Source organism: Pseudorasbora parva, chromosome 19, assembly GCF_024679245.1.
Source record: "Pseudorasbora parva isolate DD20220531a chromosome 19, ASM2467924v1, whole genome shotgun sequence".
Taxonomy (NCBI): Eukaryota; Metazoa; Chordata; class Actinopteri; order Cypriniformes; family Gobionidae; genus Pseudorasbora; species Pseudorasbora parva.
Genome location: NC_090190.1, coordinates 40,370,742 through 40,395,818, shown reverse-complemented (window position 1 = coordinate 40,395,818; position 25,077 = coordinate 40,370,742). Strand labels below are relative to the sequence as shown.

Genomic DNA, 25,077 nt, shown 5'->3' with positions numbered 1-25,077 from the left:
TTATTTGTTTTCTTTATTCATTTTAAAATCTTTTTTTTTTAGGTATTCGATTTAATATATACACACACATTTTAAAATGCAATGGTTTAATCTCTAAATAGGCCTTTAAAACAAATGTTTTTTTAAACACTGCAATAATGAGTGTTGTAATCACATATAATATCTGATTCCACTACTATGATACATAATAAATATGTTAATCATACAGTATTGACATGTCTTATCAAGTAGTGGTACCATTGCCTGTATCCACTGATGCAAGTTGCAAGTGCTGTTTATTTATAAAAGTGAACAAAATAACAAAATTAACAAAGACCTGACACAGAACATTGAAACTAAACTTGAACCTGAGCATAGAGAGACTCACCAGCAATGGTACAGGGACAATACTTGACAACGGAAACATGAGGGCTATTTATACACAAAGACTATTGACTTGCCAATAAATATCTGTGAATTATCAAGACAGAACCAATGAGAAAACAGGACTGAGAAACACATGACTAAAACAACCAATAAGAACATGACACATAAGACAAGGAAAGCACAATACATGATTATATGATGGAAAGGGAATCACATGACAAGAACTAGGACACATGGACTGAGTAAACTTCAAAATAAAAGACATGACATGACATGGAAAAAAAAAAGTGACATATCCCTCTCTGTTGGCCGTATCTCCCAAACGAAAAAAAAAAAACACAAAATTGGAGGGCAAGGCCCGTAAAGGGGGACAGGACCTGGACCATGGCAATTGTGGGCCTGGGTTGTGGACCATAGGCAGATCTGGCAGGTTAGGAAGTCTCCAGGGTGGCGCCGGCAGTTTAGGAGTCCAATGCGGTGCAAGAAGTTGAAAAACCAATAAGGGTGCAGGTAGTTCAGGGGGCTAGAGAGGCATTGTCTCTGTGGCCTTAACCATGTATAACCATGGAAATGTACTGAAAACAGCCTGTCTGTAGTGGCTCTTTATTCATCAACAGATGATCCAGATGATCCAGTCTAGCATCTAATACATTTAAGTAAAACACAGAAAGTCAAATGTGTGTGAAATTACTGCATCATCCATTTTAGAACAAAAAATGGTAACATTTTCTAATGTTTCATTAGTTAACATTAGTTAATGTATGAACTAATATGAACTAACCATGAGCAGTGCATTTGTTACTGTATTTGTTCATCTTTGTTAATGTTAGTTTATATAAATACAGCTGTTCATGGTTTGTTCATGTTAGTTCACAGTGCATTACGTAATGTTAACAAGACTTGAATAAAGTATTAGTAAATGTAGACATTAACTTTAACAAAGATTAATAAGCATTTTATAAGTGCAAGTTCATTATCAGTTCAGGTTAACTAATTTAGTTAACTAATATTAACTAATAAACCTTATTGTAAAGTATTACCCCAAAAACAACTAAAAAACCCCATTTCTAATAGTGAGATAATAACGCTGTGATACATTATATCTACTACAAATAGATAGATCTGGAAAAGCCATTTTAACCATTCAAGATCATTTGATATTTGACTCTTAGCCATAATAATGTCTCTTTTTTTATGATAATGAAAGTGCCAAGTGGTGATACGTATTTATCTTTATATTTTATTAAAAAGAAAAAGAAGAATTATCTTAAAATATGTCACTTTAGGAGAAAAATCTTATTTTGAAATACAATTTTTAAAAAATGGCACATCAATAATAAATGCACTAGTAGGTTAAAACTTATACATGGCCTTCAACATAAAACTGCTTAATATCAATAATTAGCAGCCAATTACAATGTGACCATTTTTAATCATTGCTACTCACAGAAGCTTCTCCAGTTTATAACGTGAATCATCCCTCAGATCAGAGAGCAGCTTCACATCTGAGTCTCCTAGTTTATTGAATGACAGATCCAGTTGTCTCAGGTGTGAGGGGTTTGATCTCAGAGATGAAGCCAGTGCAGCACAACCTTCATCTGTGACTCCACAATTCTTTAACCTGTAGAGAACAATGACACTCTTTAGTCTCTCAGTTCAGGAACTACAGCTCAGATAAGCAGGATTGAGCACCGCAAAATAATCAAAACAACTGAATATAAAAAATTGACTAAAAAACTATTCATGATCTAAGATATAACAGAGAAAATATTGTACATGTTAATTATTCTTTGTACATTAATATTTTTTTACTGACTTAACTACAGATTTCCTACAGAATCCATTTTTTTCCTAAAGAGACAATCTTGAATTCCTGGAACTTTAGGATACAAATAATCCTTATCTGCCAGTTTGACTCAATGAGCTGTACAATTTCCATAAAGTTCTATTTTCAGACTTGTTTTTATTTTTGTTCCACTGTAACAGAATGAAAAAGACAACACATACTGTCCATTTGTAGACCTGTTCTCCCAGTTTCATTTACAATATATCCCATGAATAATTCAAACAAATGTCCTGAAAACCTAGTTTTTCCTCTCGACATCCAGGTTTGTTTTCACACTGATGCTTTGAAATGTAATTGTTTCCCCTTTTCAATTCTAATCTCTATTAGCAGAATTTTTTAAAGCAGGTAAATATAATATTTGTTGTCTGTCAAAATGACAGGAATTGTATAATTCCTTTTTATGTTATTATGTTACTATAATGAGCATGTTAGTTTCATTGTGTTGTGTTTCGGTTTAGTTTAGTTCTGTTCTGTACCTTTTTGCCTTTGTTCCCGATCCTTGTTGGTTTTTATGGTTACCGATTATGTCTTTGTTTCCAGTTATCAATCGGTTTCAAATGTGTCTAGTTTGATTCAATTTGTTCCATACCTGTATTTATAGCTTGGTTTCTATTGTTTATTGTCAGTTTTATTGTACTCTTATGTGGTTTGTTTTAGACGGTTTTCTGCTCAAATTTATTTTGAATTGTTAATAAAGACTGTTCATTTTTGATACTCCTTTGTTTCTATGTGCAATTCATACTGCCACTGTTCCAGTTCCAGGTAATGAACATGTTTGATCAAGGTAACGTGATACTTAATACAACCATATTACTACAGTGATATTTTATCACTTCTGTATTATTGCTGCAGAAATAATCAAACTTTTGTTGTAGTAATTTCTTAATGCTTTTACACTAACAAGCAGGATAATGTACAGTTGGTCTGTACATTTCCACATTCGTTTGCAAATAATACAAAAACAATTCAGATAAGATGGATATTCACTCACATCTAGACTCCTCGTCTCTGAAGACAAATAACCATCTGGAACCGATGTTACGCACTAAGCCTTGTGTGTGTTTTGTGTTTGTGTTTTTCTCTGCGCTGAATTTCATTCTCTCTTCTGAGGTTAAGCTCTGCCCCTGCGCACTTGCAGCCTGTTCGATAATGATGTCCTGGATTAAATAAGATGGGAAAGTTTAGACATGGGAGGGAGAGCTGATGTTGTGCTGCTTCTACCTTTTCCGAGCTTCATGATTGCCATGGTCACGGTCCAAGCTCTATTATGAGCGTGGTGTGCACTGATGTGAAGGGTTTGAGATGTGTGCCTAGCAACATGCTGATAAGCTGTGTTGTTTGTACTTCCTATAATGTTTTGTTGATCGATGTTTGTTTGTATATTTATTCTTTATTTTTTGGTTTCAGTTAGTACCTTAATCCTTTATCTTATGCCTGCTATAGAGTGACACGAGCAGTCATACAATAAACTGAGTTGTGCAGTCATACAATAAACTGCATTTTTGCTTCGCATGTCCTTGTTAGGTTGATTACCCCCTTCTCAAATGAGCACTTTAAAAGCAGAGTTTGTAACACTGAGGAACAATGTTCAGCAGCAAAATTAGAAACAATGTGTTTGCAAAACAGATTATCAGCTTAAGAACATCTCTAAGAAATAACGAGACTCACCTGTGTTGTGTGTGAAAGGCACTTTTTGTAACAGATGTTTGTCTTTTTATATGTGGTACACTTCTTGTCATGTGAATAAAACTCTACAAATGACCCTACATCCATGTGAAACTGCTACAGCTATAAACTATTTGAGAATATTTATTTGTAAATTCCAATGTGTGTGTGTAACTCTCAGAAAAATAATTTACCACAGTATCTCCAGTTTCCATTGAGGATCCTTCAGTACATCAGAGAGCAGCTTCACTCCTGAGTCTCCTAGTTTATTGAATGACAGATCCAGTTCTCTCAGGTGTAAGGAATTTGATCTCAGAGCTGAAGCCAGAGCAGCACAACCTTCATCTGTGACTCCACAATCACTCAACCTGTAGAGAACAATGGCACTTTTCATTCTATCATTTTAGGATCTGCAGCTCAAATAAGAAAGATAACTTTATAATCAGAAAGAGAGACTGCATGATTTTACATGGTGCTTTGGCTTCATTTCAATATCTTAATTTATTAAACAACATTTTTTATGTGAGTACCACAACATCCCAACTGAATGGGAAGGAAATACTGAGAAAACATGTTGTGAAATACTTCTGTAAGATACAAATCAGAAAAATATTATACTTGTTAATTATTCTTTGTATATTAGGTAACACTTTACAATATTGGTGCACTAATATGCATGAATTCATGCTTAACTAATGAACAGATAATCAAGAGATAATGTATGATCATGAAAAACTAAACCACCATTAATGATTACCACATCCGACTACAAAAAAGGCTATTTGAATAATATTTGAATTGCTATTAATTAAATTATGTGTTAATGTATTAATTCCTTATCCACATATAGTATTAACTAACGGTAAATCAGGGGAGTCGTGCACTTAGTATATTTTAGGGGGAGTCAGAAGAACTGTTTGTTTCATGTGGGGGAACAACAAACCTCCAAATAAAAATAACAAATTTATAATAAAAAAATTACTTTAGGTTTCACTGTAATAATGACTGCAATGTCATCATATTCGATTATCCTTATGAATTATTGACATGGGAACATATCTTATTAACACATTAACACAGTATGTATTTTGTAGCTTATAGAAACAAACAATGCATATACAGTAAGCACTGACTCCGCAAGGCAACCTGCATCTTATCTTGATGTTGTACAGCACATTTTGTGATTCAGAGGCTGTTATTTGAAGTCCTGCAAACCTAACATCATCCATTACCTAGCGTAAGCTAAGTTTAGTTGATCAGTAAAAGTTATTTTACCGAAGACTAAAACTTTTTTTCCCACAACCATATGCGCATGAAATGGCTGTGAGACATATTTTAACATAAAAACTAAGAAATTCACCAAAAGATGACAATTTTGCGCCACTATTCAACAAAAATATTACAAGATCAGAGTTATCTACGCAATAAACATCAATAAAGCACGTTGTCAAATTATATTTGAAAGGATAATTGCTACTTCCATAGACATCAGTGAATATTTTACAAACTATATATGTTTTTGCTACAACTTATCTATATTTAAATGTCAGAAACATAACACATAAACACATGGTGAAACAATGAACAGTGATATATGATGAACACACAGCGTGTGTATCTCTGGCTCAGCGCCAGCCAAAGTGAATGCAGATTTGAATTTAGCTGTTGATAATGTGGGTTAGCTTCAAAGGGTTAATTATAAAATATATAACTTTCTTTTGGAAGCTAGGAAGCTATTTCCCCTTTACATGGTGTTTTAACTTTAATGTGTGTAAAATCCACCCACTTCTTTTATATAATCCCCATCAATTAGGACGAGTGTCAGAGAACACGCTGTTCTAGCTTTCTCCCTGCATTGACATTATTGTAGGGAAAAGCCCTGCCCACTGGTGACAATCTCTACCCTATTTCCCACCCTGAGTGATCTGCACACAGTCTGCCATGTTTTAAAATGCTTTGTGTACATTCATAAAAAATATGTGCAGTACTTACATGTTCTGAATATGACATTGGACAAACAGTTGGTAATGATTAATCTATAATCATTTTTACTACCAGTTCTCTAGAATTGCCACTCTCATCAATGACTTAAGTACTCAAATATCATGAAATCATTATCTAGAAGTAAAAATAAAAATATAATTTAAATAGAAATATATGTAGTGGATGCACTGCTTCTGAACATTTTTCCTGTGACAAGATGTGTTTTAATGTTTTAACTACAGCAAGGATTGCATTATCCTGCTTTAGATTGTGTATAGAAATCACTGGTGGACTCGCTTGGTGGTCGAACGGTCCATTGGTTGGTTTGAATAGGTCTGGTGACACAGTACTGTACAACCTCTGCTGAATGCAGGTGTGTTGGTGTTGTGTTCAGACAGACAGTAGCTTTATGATAACTCCTGTGATCTTCTCAACATGATGAAAAATTACATTGTATATTAAAGCAGCACTAGGTAACTTTTCAACCTTCATAATATATTTTTTAAGACTCTTGTGATGATAAATCGACTTACAATAGGTTGAATGACACGTCTGCCATAGCCTGATGGGGTCTGTATCGTTTTTAATCGTACTTTTAAACTTCGGGTTTCGGGTAGTAACCCGAGAAAAAGAAAAGAACTACAAAATTCGACAGCTTTACGGCATATACGTCACTTCCACCAACACACACACTTCCTTACATTGGGACGTGCGAGCCCAACTTTGTTCGTCGGATAATATAGTCATGTCCGAAGCAGCAGAGACAAATAAGAAAGAAAAGGTTTTGTTGGAGGAAAGCAATAAGAGGAAATGAAAAAATGATGGGATTAAAGGCAGGACGAGGATCAAAATGTGACCAGGGTTTGCTCGTCGGCGTGAGCTGAAGGAGGCGTGCCCGACCGATGCTGTCCTGCTTGTTACGGTGAGCTACCACTCAAACATTGAACTGAAGTATCATATAGATTCTGTAAAACGGTAACCAATAGACTACTATAATGACGCTGGCTTGTAAACGTGAGCATCGTGATTATTTGGCGTTTGAAAAAAATAAAACCCATGAAATTATATTCATATGACATGCTGAAACATATGCCACTGACTGTAACGTTACCTGGGATGAAGACATTTCACACGCGACGCCAGAAGAACTCCTCTTGCAGTTTTCAGGGGAACTGTTAGTGCTGCACCGACCCGCGGGACGCTTTTATGAAGTTATTTGGCCCGCACCGCACTACTGTATATATTTTTACAACACGGCGCGCACCCGCGACCATTAAATAGACATACGGGGTCCGCGGGTTATGAGACGACCCGCGCATCACTAGTTCAGGGCTATCAGGGTTGTCATGTCAACAAATGCACGCGCGATGGCATCCCCTGTTGTAGGATGACAGCTCTTACGACAGTAGTTGAGGACATTATTTTTTCCAAACTGTAGGGGGACCCCGAGAGCAAAAGTAGCCAAGTGGGGCTTTAAGGATATAATTTAAAGCAAACAGTAAGATATGCAAAAAATGTTTTTTATATATTTAGTCAGTAACACTGATTCAGACAGTTATTCACACTGTAAAAAATAAGGCCTATCTGTTCCCATTAAAAATGTATAAACATCCTAAAATACCCTATTAGTTTACCTTATAGGCAAAACTATATACATTTGATTTGATTAAAGCAATTAAAAATGTTATTTGGCCAATTGAAAAGATTGAGAAAAGCTTTTCTCTGAAAACTTTCTCTGAAATGTTTTTTTTAATACAATTTCAATGTAATTTTCGATTTATCAGAACTGACCAATTTGTGTGAATCTCTGAGAGATGATTTACCACAGTATCTCCAGTTTACAATGAAAATCCTTCAGTACATCAGAAAGCAGATTCACTCCTGATGTTCCCAGTCTATTTCCAGTCAGATCCAAATGTTTCAGGTGTGATGGGTTTGATCTCAAAGACAAAGCCAGAGCAGCACAACTTTCATCTGTAAAGCCACAGTCACTGAACCTACAGAGAACAATGACACTTTTCAGTCTTTCAGTTCAGCACAGATAAGTAGGAACTTCACAATTAGTAAGAGAGACTTAACCCCTAGTGGTGTGCGGTCACGCCGGTGATACCACCTAGCTTTTTTTCTTTTCAGTGCAAAAGAGACTTAAATAACTTCATTGATTAGTCTACTTTTATTTGTGTACACTCACAATAAAAACTACATGTAGTGCTTTTTGTCAAATAAAGAAAACAAACACGATGCACATTCTGCAGTCTGTCTCTCAGTAAAGTCCGTGCTGAAATGCGTTTAAAAATTAACTATAACTTAGCGAACACTTGCGATACATTCATGAGAGATAGTTTTTAGAAAGCTAAATGAAGTAATTCATATCAAAAAACAATATTCTTTGTTTATGTTATACATCTGCCTGTTCATTATCCATAATGGGACCACACCTACACAGCATTTAAATTTGTTAATGTGTTATTGTTGCATAAACCAATGGCGCACTGAAGTATTCTTTTTTTATATTTGTTTATGTATAAGTAGTATACATATTAGTTTTAATGTAAACGATTGTAATTACCTCAACAAACTATACATCATTAAAAAGATCTAAGACTCACGCTTTAGTATTTTACCTATTTTATTCTGAAAATCTTTGTTTCAAGAGTTTTCAAAAAAGGAGTTGATACTTTAAAGCTGCAGTCCGGAACTGTTTGTATTGAAAATTATACAATTGTTTTTTTTGAGCAAGTACATCTGCTTACCTTACCTCAATTTTCAATGGTAAGCTTGAAATAATGTTTTTAATTCCAGTGGTACTGGTGGATTTCCGTGGGAAATTCAAGCATATTTTTGCAACATTACATCACATCTGTTCGCATAAAGAAGGTGTCCCGGCTAGTAGGCTATATTGTGTGTGAGGATGTTGAAGGTGAAGATTTATAGCCTTTTGTCACATCACTTGATATAATTAAACTTATGAATTTGATAGTGGATCCAGAAAGGTTCAAACAAAAATCACCAGTGATAACTGGCGATTCAACTGTTATAAAATGCAAAAGACTTCAGACTTTCGGAATGGCTACAGAAAAAAAAGAGACTGCAACTGGGCCCATGCAAAAACAAGGATAAAAAGGGCTCTTGAAAGGTGGCGTGAACTCTACATTTTGAAGGGGTTCATAACCGACACAGAGACAGCTTTTTTTCTGCTGGACAGGTACGCCTAAGTAAATGTAATGGTTCAGTTATGTAACCGTAGCACACTTGTTCACATAGCCACAGACTTTTGTTGTGCCTTTCTCGTTTTGCTATGCGCATTATGGTAAATTTCAATTCTTTTGTGCTAGCTAGAGAAGGAGCAATTCACTACTCCACATTTAATTTGTTGGTATGACAATAAGAAATTAAAATGCACAGAAATGGAAACTGAACTACAGGTAGCCCTAATACACATTAAATGTAGTACAACTTGAAAACAGAGTATAATTTGCACGGTTTAATGTGATATAATAAGCGATCGTTAGATTTAATCATCGTGATTTCTTGCAATGCTTTTTTCCTCTTAGTTGGACAGAACAAAATTGGATGTTAGCTACTTGTTCAGATGGCATTCTTATGTTGGCCCTACTTTCAAACGGTAGAATCTGTGATTCCGAATGACAATCACACCGGCGCGGTGACTGACAGCATATTCTTCTCAAAACATTGGATTCCTCCTCACTGTGCCGTGCCGAGGCACAGTTCATGTAAAGTTGATGACTCCGCAAATAACTGCAATTGCAGATTTCGAACAGAGATGGTGACAAAGAGGAAAAACTATAGACTGCAGCTTTAAATTTTAATTATGACTGCCAGCCACTCCCATTCAGAAAAAAACCTCTGTATGTTTGAGAGGAGTAATATTCATTAAATTTTTTTTGCCAAAATGCAGTGTTTTTAGTGGCACCTGTACCACAGGTTTATGCATAGTAAACCTAACTGTTGAAAGCTCCATATATGGGAAGATCAACTTGAAGAAAGCCTTCCATACCCAGGAGATGAAATGTGGCCCTCTATCCGAGATGTCCTCTGGAATTCCGAAGTGGCAAAATACATGCTGGAATAGGAGCTCAGTGGCTTCGAAGTCTTTGGGAAGAACCTTCAGAGGGATTAATTTGCATTGCAGAATCTATCAACCACTACAAATATGCATGCGTGAGAATCAGAAGGGGGCAGGTCTGTCATGAAATCTATCCCAATGTAGGACTAGTGTTGATGAAGCAACAGTAGAAGTTAGCAAAACCCAAACATTGGAGTTCGGTGGGTTCTTCTTCTTGGTTTCTACCTTATTCTGGATCATTTGAATGCCCTGATTATGGATGATGTAGCCAAGGAACTGGAACAGATGAGTGGTGGAACTCGCACTAGCTTGAGGAATAGCTGATGTGCACACATCTACCATCAGTTGGAAAATCTGACGTTGACGCTCCACTTGAGTGAGATGGTCTGCGTAGTTTTGCATCAATTCAGGAAGGGTGACAAATGGTGCGGTGGGTGGAGAATAAGCAGCAGGTTTATCCAGAGAATAGGGAGTTTGCAGTTGAGAGTTGATTTCATACAACGAATGGCTCGTTGTATGAAATTCTCTAAAATTATGACATAATTGTAGATTGCCATCTGGTAGCACACTTCAGTCGCAAGCTCAGCCTCACCAGTGTATGTCGCTGTTCAGGCCATGGGACCGGCAGAGGACAAAAGACAGAATATGGGTAGAATAGTACGGGTAAGTGGCTCAGGTAAGTATCACCACTGGAGTCTGTTGCATGCAGTTAAGATGAGACCAGACACTGATGTGAGGCACAGGAGTGAATATATAGGGCGTGGTGATGAGGAAGTGCAGGTGCAGGACTGGTGAATCACCTCCAGATCTCAGTACACTTTTCTGGCCCAGTCTGCCCCTGCACATGACTATTAAAAAGATTTTTGTAACGGGTATTTGTCTTTCCTTTTTAAATGTGGTACATTTACTGACGTGGATAAGATCCCACATCCTCGTCAAAACTGATACAACTATAAACTATTTGTAAATACCAATTTGTGTGATTTTCAGAGAAATTATTTACCTCAGTATCTCCAGTTTACAGTGAGGATCCTTCAGTACATCAGAGAGCAGCTTCACTCCTGAGTCTCCTAGTTTATTTCCAGACATACTCAGTTCTCTCAGTTGTGAGGGGTTTGATCTCAGAGCTGAAGCCAGTGCAGCACAACCATCATCGGTGACTCCACAATCCTTAAACCTGTAGAAAAAAATGACACCCTTCAGTCTCTCAGTTCAAGATCAACAGCTCAGATAAGCAGAAACTTAACAATCAGAAAGAAAGACTTAATCCATCACACGATTACTAGGTCCAGTCTAAGATGAGACCTTCTTCTACAAGGTGCTTGAGGAGTTTCATTTAAATATTAATCACAATAATTAATTAAAATATTTTATGCATGGCACAGGTGCACAAAAAATACTGTACCATTGACTTTAAACCAGATTTTTGTCAGTGATGCAGTTGCTTTCAGTTCCTCAAATTAGCAATGCGCCAACAATGTGCCTGAACACATCTGGTTTTCAGACCTGTATGGCCATTGGCGAACAGATGAGCTTGAGTGCATTTTCTATTTAAATAACGTGGCACTGGACATGGAAAATGGAAAAGGAAAATGATAACTGCATTGGGCTGAAACTAGCAAAAACACTTTGGGCAAAAAATGTCTTGCATCACATTGAGCAGGGTGTATGATAGGGCACAATCTGTGAACAGTCATGAAATCCTATACTGAATTCTGCTAAAAATAGGTCAGATACATACAATGTGGTTGCCTTGCATCATGATTATTGTAGCTATTTTCAGGTCACGTTAGTCAAGCTCGCATCAGCTGACTGTCAGCTATTCACGTCTACCTATAAGAATATGATGTCTATCACAGCATTTATATAAAAGATCCTTCATTACTATCAGCAGCTATCACGTTTCTCGAGAGATAATTTACCCTCCTCCATCCCCAGCTCCTCCTCTTGCCCAGTCAAGATTTGGTATTTTTATTCCCGTTGAATCAGACTAAAGTCTCAATTTTTTTTGTACATTAAATATTGACATTAATGATATCTGCAATATATTATGTTGGTTCTGTTCTGTTTACCCTAAGGTGGGTATTATCGCTGCTCTCCCTGCTCTTATCCATGCTAGGCTGCATGGATGCGCAGGGGGTTCTTGCCCAGAACCATACCACCAGTTCAAACTGTATGCTTTAATGATAGGGGCCCTGACAGAATTATAAATGTGATCATTTTTGATCATGTAGCTATTGTTTTCAGTGTGACTTACTGAACAGATCTGGATTCTTTAACCACAGGTAGAAGCTTCTGAAGAACTTCATCTGCTGAATTTTGTTCTCCAATAAACTGTTTTAGATCAAAAACATCCATCTTCTGCTCTGATGTCAGCAACACATAAACCAGAGCTGACCACTGTGAAGAGGAGAGTTTGGTTCGTCCTATTTCTCCAGATCTCAGATAGTCTTGGATCTCCTGCATCAGTGAATCATCACCAAGTTCATTCAGACAGTGGAACAGATTGATGGATCTTTCTGGAGAGCAATTCTCACTTATCTTCTGTCTGATGTACTCAACTGTTTCCTCTTTGTTGAAGGAGCAGCTTCCTGTCTGTGTCAGTAGTTCTCGTAAGAGAGTCTGATTGGACTCTAATGAAAGACCCAGAAGAAAACGCAGGAAAAGGTCCAGATGTCCATTCTCACTGTGTAAAGCCTCATTCACAGCTCGCTGATGCAGCTTAGATATTGAATGATTTTTCTTCTGTTTAAAAATCTTAGACAACAGATTTTGTTTGGTTTGGTCAAACACATTTCTGTTCTTCTTTCTAAATGAGAAATGTGCATATAGAGCCGCTAGATGTTCCTGAATGCTCAGATGAACAAAGCAGAAGACTTTCCCCTGATACAAGCCCAACTCCTCTCTGAAGATTTGAGTGCACAATCCTGAGTACACTGATGCTTCTGTCACGTCAATCCCACAATCTCTCAGGTCCTCATCATAGAAGATCAGGTTGCCTTTCATAAGCTGCTGAAAAGCCAGTTTCCCCAGTTTGACAATCATGCCTTTATCTTTGACTTTCTTCATATAGTCCTTCTCATGTTTGATGTTGGTCTGAATGATCAGGAAGTGTGTGTACATTTGAGTGAGAGTCTTGGGAATCTCTCCACTCTCTGCTCGACTCAACATCTTCTCTAGAACAGTGGCTGAGATCCAGCAGAAAACTGGGATGTGGCACATGATGTATAGGCTCCTTGATGACTTTAGATGTGTGATGATTGTATTGGCCAAACACCGATCACTGATTCTCTTCCTGAAGTATTCCTCCTTCTGTGGATCATTGAAGCCTCGTACCTCTGTCACTCGATGGACACACTCAGAGGGGACGAGATCAGCTGCTGCTGGTCTGGAGGTGATCCAGATGAGAGCAGAGGGAAGCAGATTCCCCATAATAAGGTTCGTCAGCAGCACGTCCACTGAGGCTGATTCAGATATATTACACAGTTTCACATTAAAATCCAGATTCAGGCGACACTCATCCAGACCATCAAAGATGAACAACAATTTATATTTATCACTGGACTTTTCCATTTCTTTGGTTTCCGGGAAAAAGACACAAAGAAGATCTGAAAGACTGAGTGTTTTGTCCTTCATCAAGTTGAGCTCTCTGAAAGGAAGCGGAAATATAAGCTGGACATCCTGATTCGTTTTCCCTTCAGACCAGTCCAGAATGAACTTCTGCACAGAGACTGTTTTTCCAATGCCAGCGACTCCCTTTGTCAGCACAGTTCTGATGGGTTTGACTTGTCCAGGTAAAGGTCTAAAGATGTCAGTGCACTTGATTGGTGTGTCCTCTGTTTCTGCTCTCCTGGATCGTGTCTCAATCTGACTCACCTCATGCTCATTATTGATCTCTCCACTTTGACTCTCTGTGATGTAGAGCTCTGTGTAGATCTCATTCAGGAGTATTGGGTTTCCCTGCTTTGCTGTTCCTTCACACAGACACTGAAATTTCGTCATTAGATTTGATTTGAACTGGTGGATCAGTTTAGAGTCACAACTGAAAGATTAAATCAACATATTACAAAAAAATTAAATACAAAAATACAAAAACAATATTACACTTTTAATCAGGCTGTTGGTTGGAATATCAGCATGGCTGTGATGTGTTTGCACAAGCTGTGATAATATTCAGACCAACAAAAAAACTGAGTTTGATATTGCTTTTATATGAAACAAAAATTCAAGAAACAAGACATGATTATTGAACCGCACATGTTAGAAACATGTTTGAATTGGTTTGTCTAGAAATGTTGTACCTCAAATCAACTGTGTGGTTTCCTTTAAATACTGGCGGTTTGTCTATAGACTGGTCACGCTTCATGGATACAAAGCTGGGCTCCGGTGAGTTTGACCTCTGTCTGTGGCATCCACATTGACAGACAGATTTGAATAGAGAACAGAATAGAGTATATAATTTATCTACTGTACCTGGTAGTGTTGTACCTCAGATCAGTTGATATGTGTTTCCCCTTTAATACTGGCGGTTTGTCTATAGACTGGTCACTCTTCATGGAAACACAGCTGGACTCTGGTAATTTTGATCTCTGACTGGGAAATGTAAGATGGACTTTGTAATGATGTCTTGAGTACATGTTATGGGTCTAACTTAAGAGAGAAAATGACATTGCTTTCAATGGAGGCCTTTCTGAGTCATTGGATTTCAACACAAATATCTTAATTTGTGTTCCGAAGATGAACAAAGGTCTTACGGGTGTCGAACGACATGAGGGTAAGGAAATAATGACAGAATTTTAATTTTTGGGTGAACTAACCCATTAACGTACCTCAGATCAGTTGATGTGTGTCTTCCCTTAAATTTCAGTGGAATCTCTATAGACTGGTCACTCCTTATGGACACACAGCTGGGCTCTGGTGAGTTTGATCTCTGACTGTGTAATTGAGTTAACATTAGAACAGAGATAAGAAAATAAAATTTTTTTTTTTTAAATTGTTGATTTACATTAAGATAAACCTAACATGGAGGCTCTGTCTGTCTGTCTATCTATGGATATTGGCCAACCCAGACAGCAACAGCCCAGATCCGGCCCACATCTGGTACGCGTGGATTCCACACGTACCAGGTGTGGGCCGGATGTGGGACGACACTATGTTACTCTCTGAGAAATTAGGTCCTGCATGCATTTTGTGCTAGTATTCTTTCTATCTATCTAGACAGAAGTGTTGTACCTCAGATCAGTTGGTGTGATCCTTCCATTTAATTTTAGTGGAATATCTATAGACTGGTCACTCTTCATGGACACACAGCTGGGCTCTGGTGAGTTTGATCTGTGGGTTGAGTTTAATACAACAGTTCATAGCATTATTGTGAATTAAACAGGTACAGGTGATTTTAGATGCAAAAAGGTGATGGCATTGCAAAAGGCCGTCATGTCATCCATCGGTCCATCTGTTTCCTGACAAATATCAGCTCTCTTTGAATTCAGAGCAGTGTTTAGAAAGCCTAAAAACCTGTGTGACACTCAGGTTTTTAATTATATTACACTAGAATATTACAGAGATAACAACTCGCATTTCCTTGTGAAGACTTTGACATACCTGCATTCTGGAGAAAAATCCCCTTTTCTGAACATTTTTTGGTTCTCCATGATCCATTCATTCTTCATGCGGCTACACGAGCCAGAAATACTGATTCAGACAAACTGTCAAACAAAAGTATTAAAATGAATTTCTAATTACAATTTAAGCTGTAACCTTCCTTTATATTGAAGTTTAAAATTAAAATTTGAGAATAAATAAGTAAATAAATCCGATGTTAAAGTTACTTTGTTACTAAAAATTAAAAAACCCAAATATAGTTATTTTGTTAGAACATTAGGGTGATTAAATGTAGCCTAATGTTCCCCAGCTGATCTTTAAACTGTAATTTATATATTGACTTACGTATATGTCCAACAAAAAGTGGATTCCATAAAGAACTTTTTATTTTCTCCTTTAAAAAACGTAAAGAAAGCAGTTCATGGTTGCCCAGTAACTCAAAATACAGCTAATCCGACTAATGCTCACTTACCTCGATCAAAACTTTACTGTAGTTTATCACAGGATCCCAACATGTTCGTGGTTTCCCATCAAGTGCTTCCCACCACCTAAATTCCTGCACCGGCAACTTAAAGATTCTATTCAACACTTTTGGCGCACAGTAAAACTCTGAAAATGTTTTCAGCTCTGGTAGCAAAAGTTGCCAAACCTGTTTAAAGACAAATATCCCACACATCCAGTTCATAAAAAGTTTATTATGAGAGAGAGAGAGAGAGAGAGAGAGAGAGAGAGAGAGAGAGAGAGAGAGAGAGAGAGAGAGAGAGAGAGAGAGAGAGAGAGAGACTAGTACCTCACTAGTTTTAATCAGGAATCATTTAAAGATCTCAAGATTACATGTGTGGGCAAGGAAATCAATCTTAAGTAATTTAATGTGAGATATTTTCTGGATAGAATAATGGGCACCCAAACACAAAACAGAACAGGACAGAGATCTTTACATCAATGTTGTATATTTCAAAGCACTAGTTCTCACCTCAGAAACTGCCAATTCTTTAATTACATTAAAAAATAATAATAATAAATACAAAAATTACTTTCTTTTCGTTTTATAGTTCATTTGAGGTCGTTTCGTTTCTGTGGTGTTAAATGTCGAGAGCCCATTATTGTAACATGAGAGTGCATCCATGAAATTAATCTCTCTGCTCACAGGCAAATTTCTTTCACTCTATCTCAAAACTTATTGGATGCATGCTTTCAAATGGCTCTACTCTGGCTCAGATTTTGAGCATGTGTGCTCAAACTTTTTCCAGTGTGTTCTTGTAAATATATCCTTGCTCTTTCTCTAGAATTGTCTTCTGATTTGTCCAGGAACAAATGCCATTGCCAAACAGTGCCATTTTCACTACACCGATAATTTACTGAGCAGACCCATGCGGGGAGAGTAAATCATGGGGTAATTTAAATTTTTGGGTGAAGTATTGAACTGTATAAGTTGAACAATGGCTTTTTACTTTCTCTTTGAATCTCTATGGACAGGTGTGGATGTCAGTATGAACACTCCCCTCAAAGCTGTAAAGATGACCCTTAAAAACAGAGAGACTCAGCTGGAGTCCCTCAGTATCCGCGGCAACAACATCCGCTACTTCATCCTGCCGGACAGTCTTCCTCTGGACACACTTCTGGTGGACATTGAGCCTAAAGTCAAGTTAAAGAAGAGAGAGCCTGGTGAGTTACCAGAGAAAATATAATCTACATGACTTTAAATCTTAGGCATTGATTTATTGGTTTCTTGCAATTGGTTTCTTGCCTTTCTTGCAGTTGCTGGCCGCGGGCGAGGAAGGGGATGGTGACGTGGCAGAGGAAGAGGATGAGCCCGCAGCTGCCTTTGATCTCAATCAAAACGATCCAATGACATGAAAATGTCATGGGTCTGCGGAATTTGCATAATGCAACTCTGCATCAATGCGTGCACAAACAGTGTCGCGTTGCAGTCACGCATTTATGTTTCTGCTTCGGAGCTGAGTTCAACTTGTCTTCCTTAGCGTTATCTCTCTTCAAGACAAGTGTTTCCCCAGATTGTTGGTGATACGGCGCATTCCAGCGCGTTCCACATTCCTGTCGAAGTGTGCAGTGGTCTGTACAAGTTTGTGTGTTCTCCCTGGGCATCTCAGCACTCTGCCTGAGAAAAAACTCCTCTTTAAAAGAGCTACACATGGCACATCTTTTTAAAGATGTCTTGCCCGTGCTCCATTTCTGAGTGCGGTCGTCAGGTTAGTCCGCTTGACAGGCATGAGCACTGCTTGGTTTGATTGGTAAATAAATCCGATGTTAAAGTTACTTTGTTACTAAAAATAAAATAAAAAACAAATATATTTATTTTGTTAGAACATTAGGGTGATTAAATGTAGCCTAATGTTCCCCAGCTGATCTTTAAACTGTAATTTATGTATTGACTTTAAAAAAACTTAAAGAAAGCAGTTCATGGTTGCCAAGTAACTCAAATACAGCTAATCTGACTAATGCTCACTAACCTCGATCACTAACCTGTCCGCTTGACAGGCATGAGCACTGCTTGGTTTGATTGGGCTTAGTGCATGCTGAGCAGGTGTTCATGGATGCATCATGTTCTCACTGCGGGAACATGACCATCGCGGTGTTGAGATCAAGACTCAATGAACTCCATGCAGGAGGGAGAGTCCCCTCTACCACACCCCAATCTACTGTGTGGACGTGTGGAGCAACCCGACGAAAGTTCTTCGGTCCACACACCCTCCGTAACACTGACTGTGGTGCTTCCAGATGAAGGCGCTGGTGTTTCCCATCCTGGGCCCAGCGTCTCATTCGCTGGCAGATGACTCCACGGTGATCGCCGCATCACAAGGCGTGCTTGATTCCTCTGGAGATGAGGATTCGGCTGTTTTGGCTCCCTCGGGAGTGCCAGCATTGCCTGAGTCTGATCCAGAGCTAACGGCCATGCTAGATCGGGCAGCCGAGAGTATCGGGCTTGAGTGGAACCCTCCGCCATGTCCCGAGTGCTCAAGGCTCGATGATTGGTATCTGGGGGTGGCCTGCGCCGAGCGCATCCGCCAGCCTCCAGTGCCTTTCTTTCCCAGGGTGCTTGAAGTCGTGGAAGTCGCCCATGTCTTTTTGCGCTTCCACCTTCACTGCATTCAATGGGGGCATGGCTAGAGGGTACACTGGGGTTCCCCTCGTGGAGCTCTCTGTTTCGATGCTACGATGCCTTTGACGCCTCCGCGTGGCGACGTAAAGCCCCCTTCCAAGGCCTGTAGGTTCTCGTCCACTCTCATGGGCAAGGCCTATAGAGCTGCTGGGCAGGTTGCGTCTGCTTTGCATGCTATGGCTATCCTTCAAGTTCATCAGGTGAATGTTCTCAGAGATATACACAAGCGTAGTGCTGACCCTGCTCTCATGCAGGAGTTATAGGCAGCCACCGACCTTCCCCTACGGGCAACGAAAGTGACCGCTTGAGCTGTTGGTCAGGTGATGTCCACCTATGTGGTCCAGGAGTGCCACCTATGGCTCAACCTGGTCGAGATGCGAGAGGCTGACAGGACACAGTTCAGGAACAACCCCATCTCCTAGGCTGGAGTATTCGGCGGGCAGTTGAGGACTTTGCCCAACAGTTCTCGGCCACACAGAGACAGTCTGACGCCATCAAACACATCCTGCAGCAGCGGGCCAGTCCTTCCGAGACATATCCAGCTGCAGCCCCGCAGCCCCGCCAGTTTCAGAACGCCAGCCACAGAACGCCATCCACAGAACGGAAGTGGGGGGCGGAGCTTACGTTCTTAACAGAAGTAGCGCCACCTACGGTTTTGGAGCGTAGTTGCGTTTATCACATACATGTATGAAACGACGGAGAAACACGACAAGCGTGCATGTTGCGTGTCTGACGCAGCGCTGTTGCTGCTCCAACCTATGGGAAGCCAAACAATCCAAAAGTGGGATGAGTCAGCGGGCTGTTACAGAGCTCGCGCCGCGTGGACATGTCATCTGCGCGGTTCAATAGACCGAGCCGCGCGGCCCACTCGTCAGCGCAGCGCGGACGTGTTTACTAGCACTACCCAATGGGCAGCGCGGCGCGAATTAATCCGTTTTTTTCACGGTCTATGGAACTAATCCTCACCAGCGCTGCAATGAACAATTTAAACCGATACAAGTTCATTTGAAGCAGAAACTTCAATGACTTTGTTATCAATATTATGATATTATGATATAGCCTAATATCTATCTATCTATCTATCTATCTATCTATCTATCTATCTATCTATCTATCTATCTATAATTATGGAATTCAGATATAAAAAGCTTAAGTTTTACAGTCATGGGCGTCGGAAGCAAATAAAAAATTTAATTTACAGTCTACAAATAATAGCTGAATGCAAAACTTCATACAATAGGCTAATAAGATTAATTACCTGAACATATAAACTCTGATATAATTACCAGGAGGTTGGCGCTTCTCAAGAGGAATATGATATTGAAAATCATTAACGTTTGCTTTACAGATATTTCCATATAGCGTGCAGTTCAGTATCGACACAACACTGACTTGACTTTTCAAGAGAATAAACAAAAGAAAATGCATTTCATCCCCGTTTTCATTTGTCTACTGTAGGAAAAAACAATTAAACTTCAGCAGAGAACCAATGTTTGTAAGGAATGAGGGGTTTCTTTATTGTAGCCTATATTTGAGTGCATTTATGGTTCGCGCCGCGCTGCCCATTGGGTAGCGCTAGTAAACACGTCCGCGCTGCGCTGACGAGTCGGCCGCGTGGCTCGGTCTATTGAACCGCGCAGATGACATGTCCGCGTGGTGCGAGCTCTGTAACAGCCCGCTGACTCATCCCACTTTTGGATTGTTTGGCTTCCCTTAGGTTGGAGCAGCAACAGCACCGCGTCAGACACGCAACACGCACGCTTGTCGTGTTTCTCCGTCGTTTCGTACATGTATGTGATAAACGCAACTACGCTCCAAAACCGTAGGTGGTGCTACTTCTGTTAAGAACGTAAGCTCCGCCCCCCACTTCCGTTCTGTGGATGGCGTTCTGTGGCTGGCGTTCTGAAACTGGCGGGGCTGCGGGGCTGCAGCTGGATAGTATTGGTCCTTCCTGCTCAGCCACAGCAGAAGCCTTCACAGGGCCGAAGAGCGGAGGTGCCTGCAGGAAGGCGGCACAGCCTTTCTCAGCCCCGAAGCCAGCTAAACTACAGGGTAAGTGGTGGTTCTAAGACAGGCCGCTCGGAGGTGAACTCGGTTCTCTCCAAGGAGATGGTGACAGGACCACTCCTTCCCCCAGAGGAGGGCCGGGGGAAAATATTTTGTTCAAAAACCCAATCCCCGCCACTGGCCCTCAAAAAGGGTCAACAAACCCTATTGTTGGTTAAAGAGAGTACTGAATCATTCCCCTCCGAGCCCTAAGAGGACTGGCAGTGTGTGCCGCCTCAGTGCTGCCTCCCCTGATCTCCACTGGCTGGGCACGGAATTCGACTCCACCCACAACCCACCACTTTCATGCCTCCCGCGTCTGGGCCTGTCATTCCGCTTCACTGCCCCACACCGGGTACGGGCATTTTGTCAGCCCCATTTTGTCAGTACTGACGTAATGTCTCCGTTCCTTTCCTTCAGGAAACGAGGGTTACATACGTAACCAAGACGCTTTTTGTTTACACACTGAACTGTTTGTGCTAATATAAGGCAATGATGTTTCTGGTTATTTTTCTACATTATCATTAAACGGCCCGATTAAACTTGTCTAGATCTGTGCTGAAGATACATTTTTTATTTAAAATATAATGGCCCGTATTGGCCATATGTTTTATCAAAAGTAAACAATAGAGCTTTCTTCTCAGTTTATAGTGTTTACTTTACTGTCTGTCTGAAAGTTTTCTGGTCAAGGAGGCTGGAAATACAAGAGAATTTTAATATAATTTCTATAGCAAAGACACACTTTACTGGCTATGCACCGAAAATACTAATTTGAGTGTGGTCTCCTCTCCTTTATTATATTATTCAGAAATCCAAAATGATTGGAAATGTCCTGAAGCTTTATTTTATCAAACAATTGTGTGAACCCGTGTGAAAAGTGTCAATAATGTTTCTTTGGCTTAAGTAATATTGGCCTGGTGTCAGTTATGGCTTAGTTCAATTAGGACATTTAAGTAGCTTTTACAGTATAAATGGCTTAGAAAAAAGACATTACTGGTGTGCATCTCGAGACAAAACAATGGCACTGAAATTTTAAAGATATTTGAGTTGCTTTCAGTTAAAACTTTCATTTTAAGCCTCATGTAAATAGACAACACAATGCTTTTACATCATACCACTTTCATTAATATTTGTTAATTCATTACTATTAAATGATAATAGTAAATGGGATTAAACCCCCAAATTATTATAATTTTTTTGGTGGAGTCGCCACGATGCAGGAGAGTGAAGGAGACGAGGTGTGGGGGATTGTTTGGAGGATAGACGACCAAAACCTGCCCAGTTTTGAATGGTGAGATCACATGGGATTGTCATTTCTCCAAAAACCACTCTTTAGTCTTGTGTTGCTGTTTATGATCAGTATTGTGCTGGATATGGCACTCTTTCCACATAAGAAAAACAAACTCAAATCAGTATCTCATGTTAATTTATTAATTTTGTAAACATCTGTGTTTCATGCTGATTTACTGAACATTATCCCTTATATACTTATATTAGACTAGATAACTGTTAAGTACTTTCATGATAAAATGTACAGATTAAATGTTATAAGCCATGATATCTGCTTTCATCATCATCATACACTAGTATAGGCAGATACTGATATAGTAACCTATATATTCATATTACACACTGTACAAAGCATCTATATACTAAATATGTTTTACACAGGAACTAAAATATCCGCATTTGGAATTTATTGTGCATCTCGTATGTTTCAGACAGGAACAGGTTCATATAAAAAGGTACATTAACATTAGCGTGACTGACCATGCCAAAGAATAAGGTTTAAAAGTAGGGTAGGTAAGAATTATCTAAAACACATTTGTCCAAATTTGTTAAAACTTTCTTTATATGTCAATACATAATTAAAATGTAAGTACTCTGAAAAAGAGAGTATAAAAATTGAGTGACTTTAGACTTTTTAATCTGCAATAAACACTGCTCATTATTTTCGTCCGGGACAAAACAAGTGATTGGCTTGGGCAACTGTCACTCTCTCTCTCGCTACCATGGCTACCTGTAGATCTGCCCACATGCGCACGCTTGTTTGATTTGAGGCGGTCACAAAACCTAGGAAGAGCAAAATAATGGCAGAGAAAGAGCATTCAAAATTCACAGTGCGGATTTTACAGTCAGCGAAGGCAAACAATGCAAAAAAAGGAAGACAGTACGAGAAAAGGCAATGCACAGAAAGTCTTTGGATAAACAAACAAATCAAACGTGAGTAAAATTGGCGTGGCTTTCCAACGATGGCGAGAACTGAGGGATCTCAAGGAGGTGAAAAACGACTCATTGCTGGATGTATTTCTGCTGGACAGGTAATCTTTCATTTTGATTATACATTTTTTTGGTTTATGTTTTCATGAAGCATGTATCAAGAGCACATGAAGCTGCCTAATATAGCTAACATAACATTACTTAGCATAAAGTTACAATGTTATACACTTAGCCATTAGTAGAGATGATAACTACTCAATATGCTTAGCTCAAGTTGATCGCTGTCATGTTGAATTTCGCACAATTTAACTTTAGATAACAAAATGCATGTGTAAAATCTAGTACACCGCATCCAGGAACTTTTTTTAGAACTAAGTTAGCTTTAGGCCGTGTGTCCACCAAAGCATTTTTTTCACGCTGCTGGCTGGCGTTTTCAATCGTTTTCAATGAGAGCAGCGCGTTTTTAGAACGCCTGGAGCGCACCGAGGCACGGAGCGAGTATTTCACGCTCACGGAGGCATTTTCAGCAGAGCGCCTAGCTCTGTCGCCTAGTCTTTTGGTGGACACACAGCCTTAGCTACTACCCTATGTCTAAACTCTTTTACCATGTTCACTGTATGTGTTATGAATCTTACACGAAATTCATCTTCATCATAGTATAACTGATGTTATTGGAAAAACATGTATCAATGCTACTCATTTTTAGCTTTGCCTTATAAATATAACTAGGTCGTTACTGAATCAAACAAAAATATATTTTAAACTTTTCCAGTATCGTATTCTAGCTTTATAGTGAGTACTAAAAGACATCTTATTTGTTTATATTCATACAGATAAAGTTTTTTTTTTTTATTACATGTGATTCTGACATGATGTCACTACATGCACACTGCTCGTCTGAGGTAAATAATGCGTCTTCCAGCTGATTGGTCGGCGAAGCGCATTCATGCGTTTTGGGGGCGTGGCTTTGGAAAGAGCCCAGAAGGGAGAAGGTGGAGTGAATGGAAATAATGAGCTGTCTTTAAAACAGTTGTGAGAGGTCTACAGAAACTCAAATTTTATACTTTCTTTTTTAGAGTACTTACATTTTAATTATGTATTGATTTATAAAGAAATTTTAAACAAATTTGTAAAAAAAATGTTTTAACCAATTCTTACCCTACCTTTAATTGCAGAGCATTAACATCCGTGACCATCTAGTTTCATAATTATCATGAAAAGTGTCAGTGATAAGTCTCTTATTCATATTGACTGTTTATCTCGTCTCATTCTCTTTGTAGGTTGTGTTTAGGGGCTAAACAGAAAGGCTTTCTGGCACTGGAGACAAACAACTACAGCGGCACTTAATTACTGGAGATTACAGATATCCAGAATTATTATCAGATTACAGACATCCAGAAATTACATGTATCTTTACCTTGCTTATCAATTGATCAGTTATCAATTTATGAGATTGATAAATGCAGCAAAAAGAGAGAAATTTGTTATTTTTACCATCACTCCCATAGACGCTGCATTAGAAACACCTTCGCAGCAGCGTTAAGTTGTTTTTTGTAATTGAATGCAGAAGTAATATAATACAAACTATTAGTATTATAAATGTACGTACAATTAAAAAACAAAAAAAACAAACACATTGCAGGATTTACGGTATTGTTAAAACCTATCATCACAGTCTATGAAAAGGGTCAATTTATATTATTATTACTATTATGTAAATTGAAGTGCCAGTACAAATGTAAAAAGGATGAAGGATTGGATCAGTGTGTGTGATGATCACTTTGTGTTTGTGTGTGTTGATTCTTTTAAATGTGATGTGTCTGTAGTGGCTCTTTATTCACCATCAGATGATCCAGAGAAGGACAGACTAACATCTAATACCTGTAAGTAAAACACAGACAGTCAAACGTGTGTGACATTAATACATAATCCACTTTAGAGCAACTAAAACTATTTGCTTTATTTGTGAGAGAGGATAAAATAATTATGTGATACAATATGTCAAATACAGTAGATAAACCTGTAAAACACTTTTAACCTATCAGGGTTCTATGTTAAATACAAACCACCATAGATGATCAAATATGACCCTTACTCATAATCCTGTATGACTGTTCTTTATAAATGTCACATACAGTAAGT

At 38.7% G+C, this 25,077-nt stretch overlaps 2 protein-coding genes across 2 annotated transcripts in view; both read right to left on the bottom strand.

Annotated features, from left to right (window-relative positions):
- Nucleotides 1-271: 271 nt before the first annotated feature.
- LOC137047417 (NACHT, LRR and PYD domains-containing protein 3-like) lies at nucleotides 272-15,134 on the bottom strand. The gene is made up of 8 exons (XM_067425048.1): nucleotides 15,013-15,134; nucleotides 14,777-14,881; nucleotides 12,205-13,989; nucleotides 10,951-11,124; nucleotides 7,684-7,857; nucleotides 4,072-4,245; nucleotides 1,814-1,987; nucleotides 272-1,009 (listed from the first exon to the last, which is right to left on the bottom strand). The coding sequence occupies exons 1-8, from the start codon at nucleotides 15,132-15,134 to the stop codon at nucleotides 1,003-1,005; spliced, it is 2,715 nt and encodes a 904-aa protein (XP_067281149.1). The 3' UTR covers nucleotides 272-1,002.
- A 5,342-nt stretch (nucleotides 15,135-20,476) lies between these two features.
- LOC137047416 (NACHT, LRR and PYD domains-containing protein 3-like) overlaps nucleotides 20,477-25,077 on the bottom strand; it is a 62,481-nt gene continuing 57,880 nt past the window's right edge. Inside the window, exon 11 of the mRNA XM_067425047.1 lies at nucleotides 20,477-20,714. Within this exon, the coding sequence (XP_067281148.1) occupies nucleotides 20,477-20,714 (238 nt within the window). The remainder of the gene's footprint in view (nucleotides 20,715-25,077) is intronic.

Excerpts from the sequence above, each read along its gene's own strand:
- LOC137047417 (XM_067425048.1), bottom strand. The coding sequence starts at position 15,134 with ATGCATGCAGGACCTAATTTCTCAGAGAGTAACATAGTGTCGTCCCAC. Across the intron at positions 14,882-15,012 it reads TCTGGGCTGTTGCTGTCTGG|TCAGAGATCAAACTCACCAG; the intron begins GTTGGCCAATAT and ends TCAATTACACAG. Across the intron at positions 13,990-14,776 it reads CACACATCAACTGATCTGAG|TTGTGACTCTAAACTGATCC; the intron begins GTACGTTAATGG and ends TTAATCTTTCAG.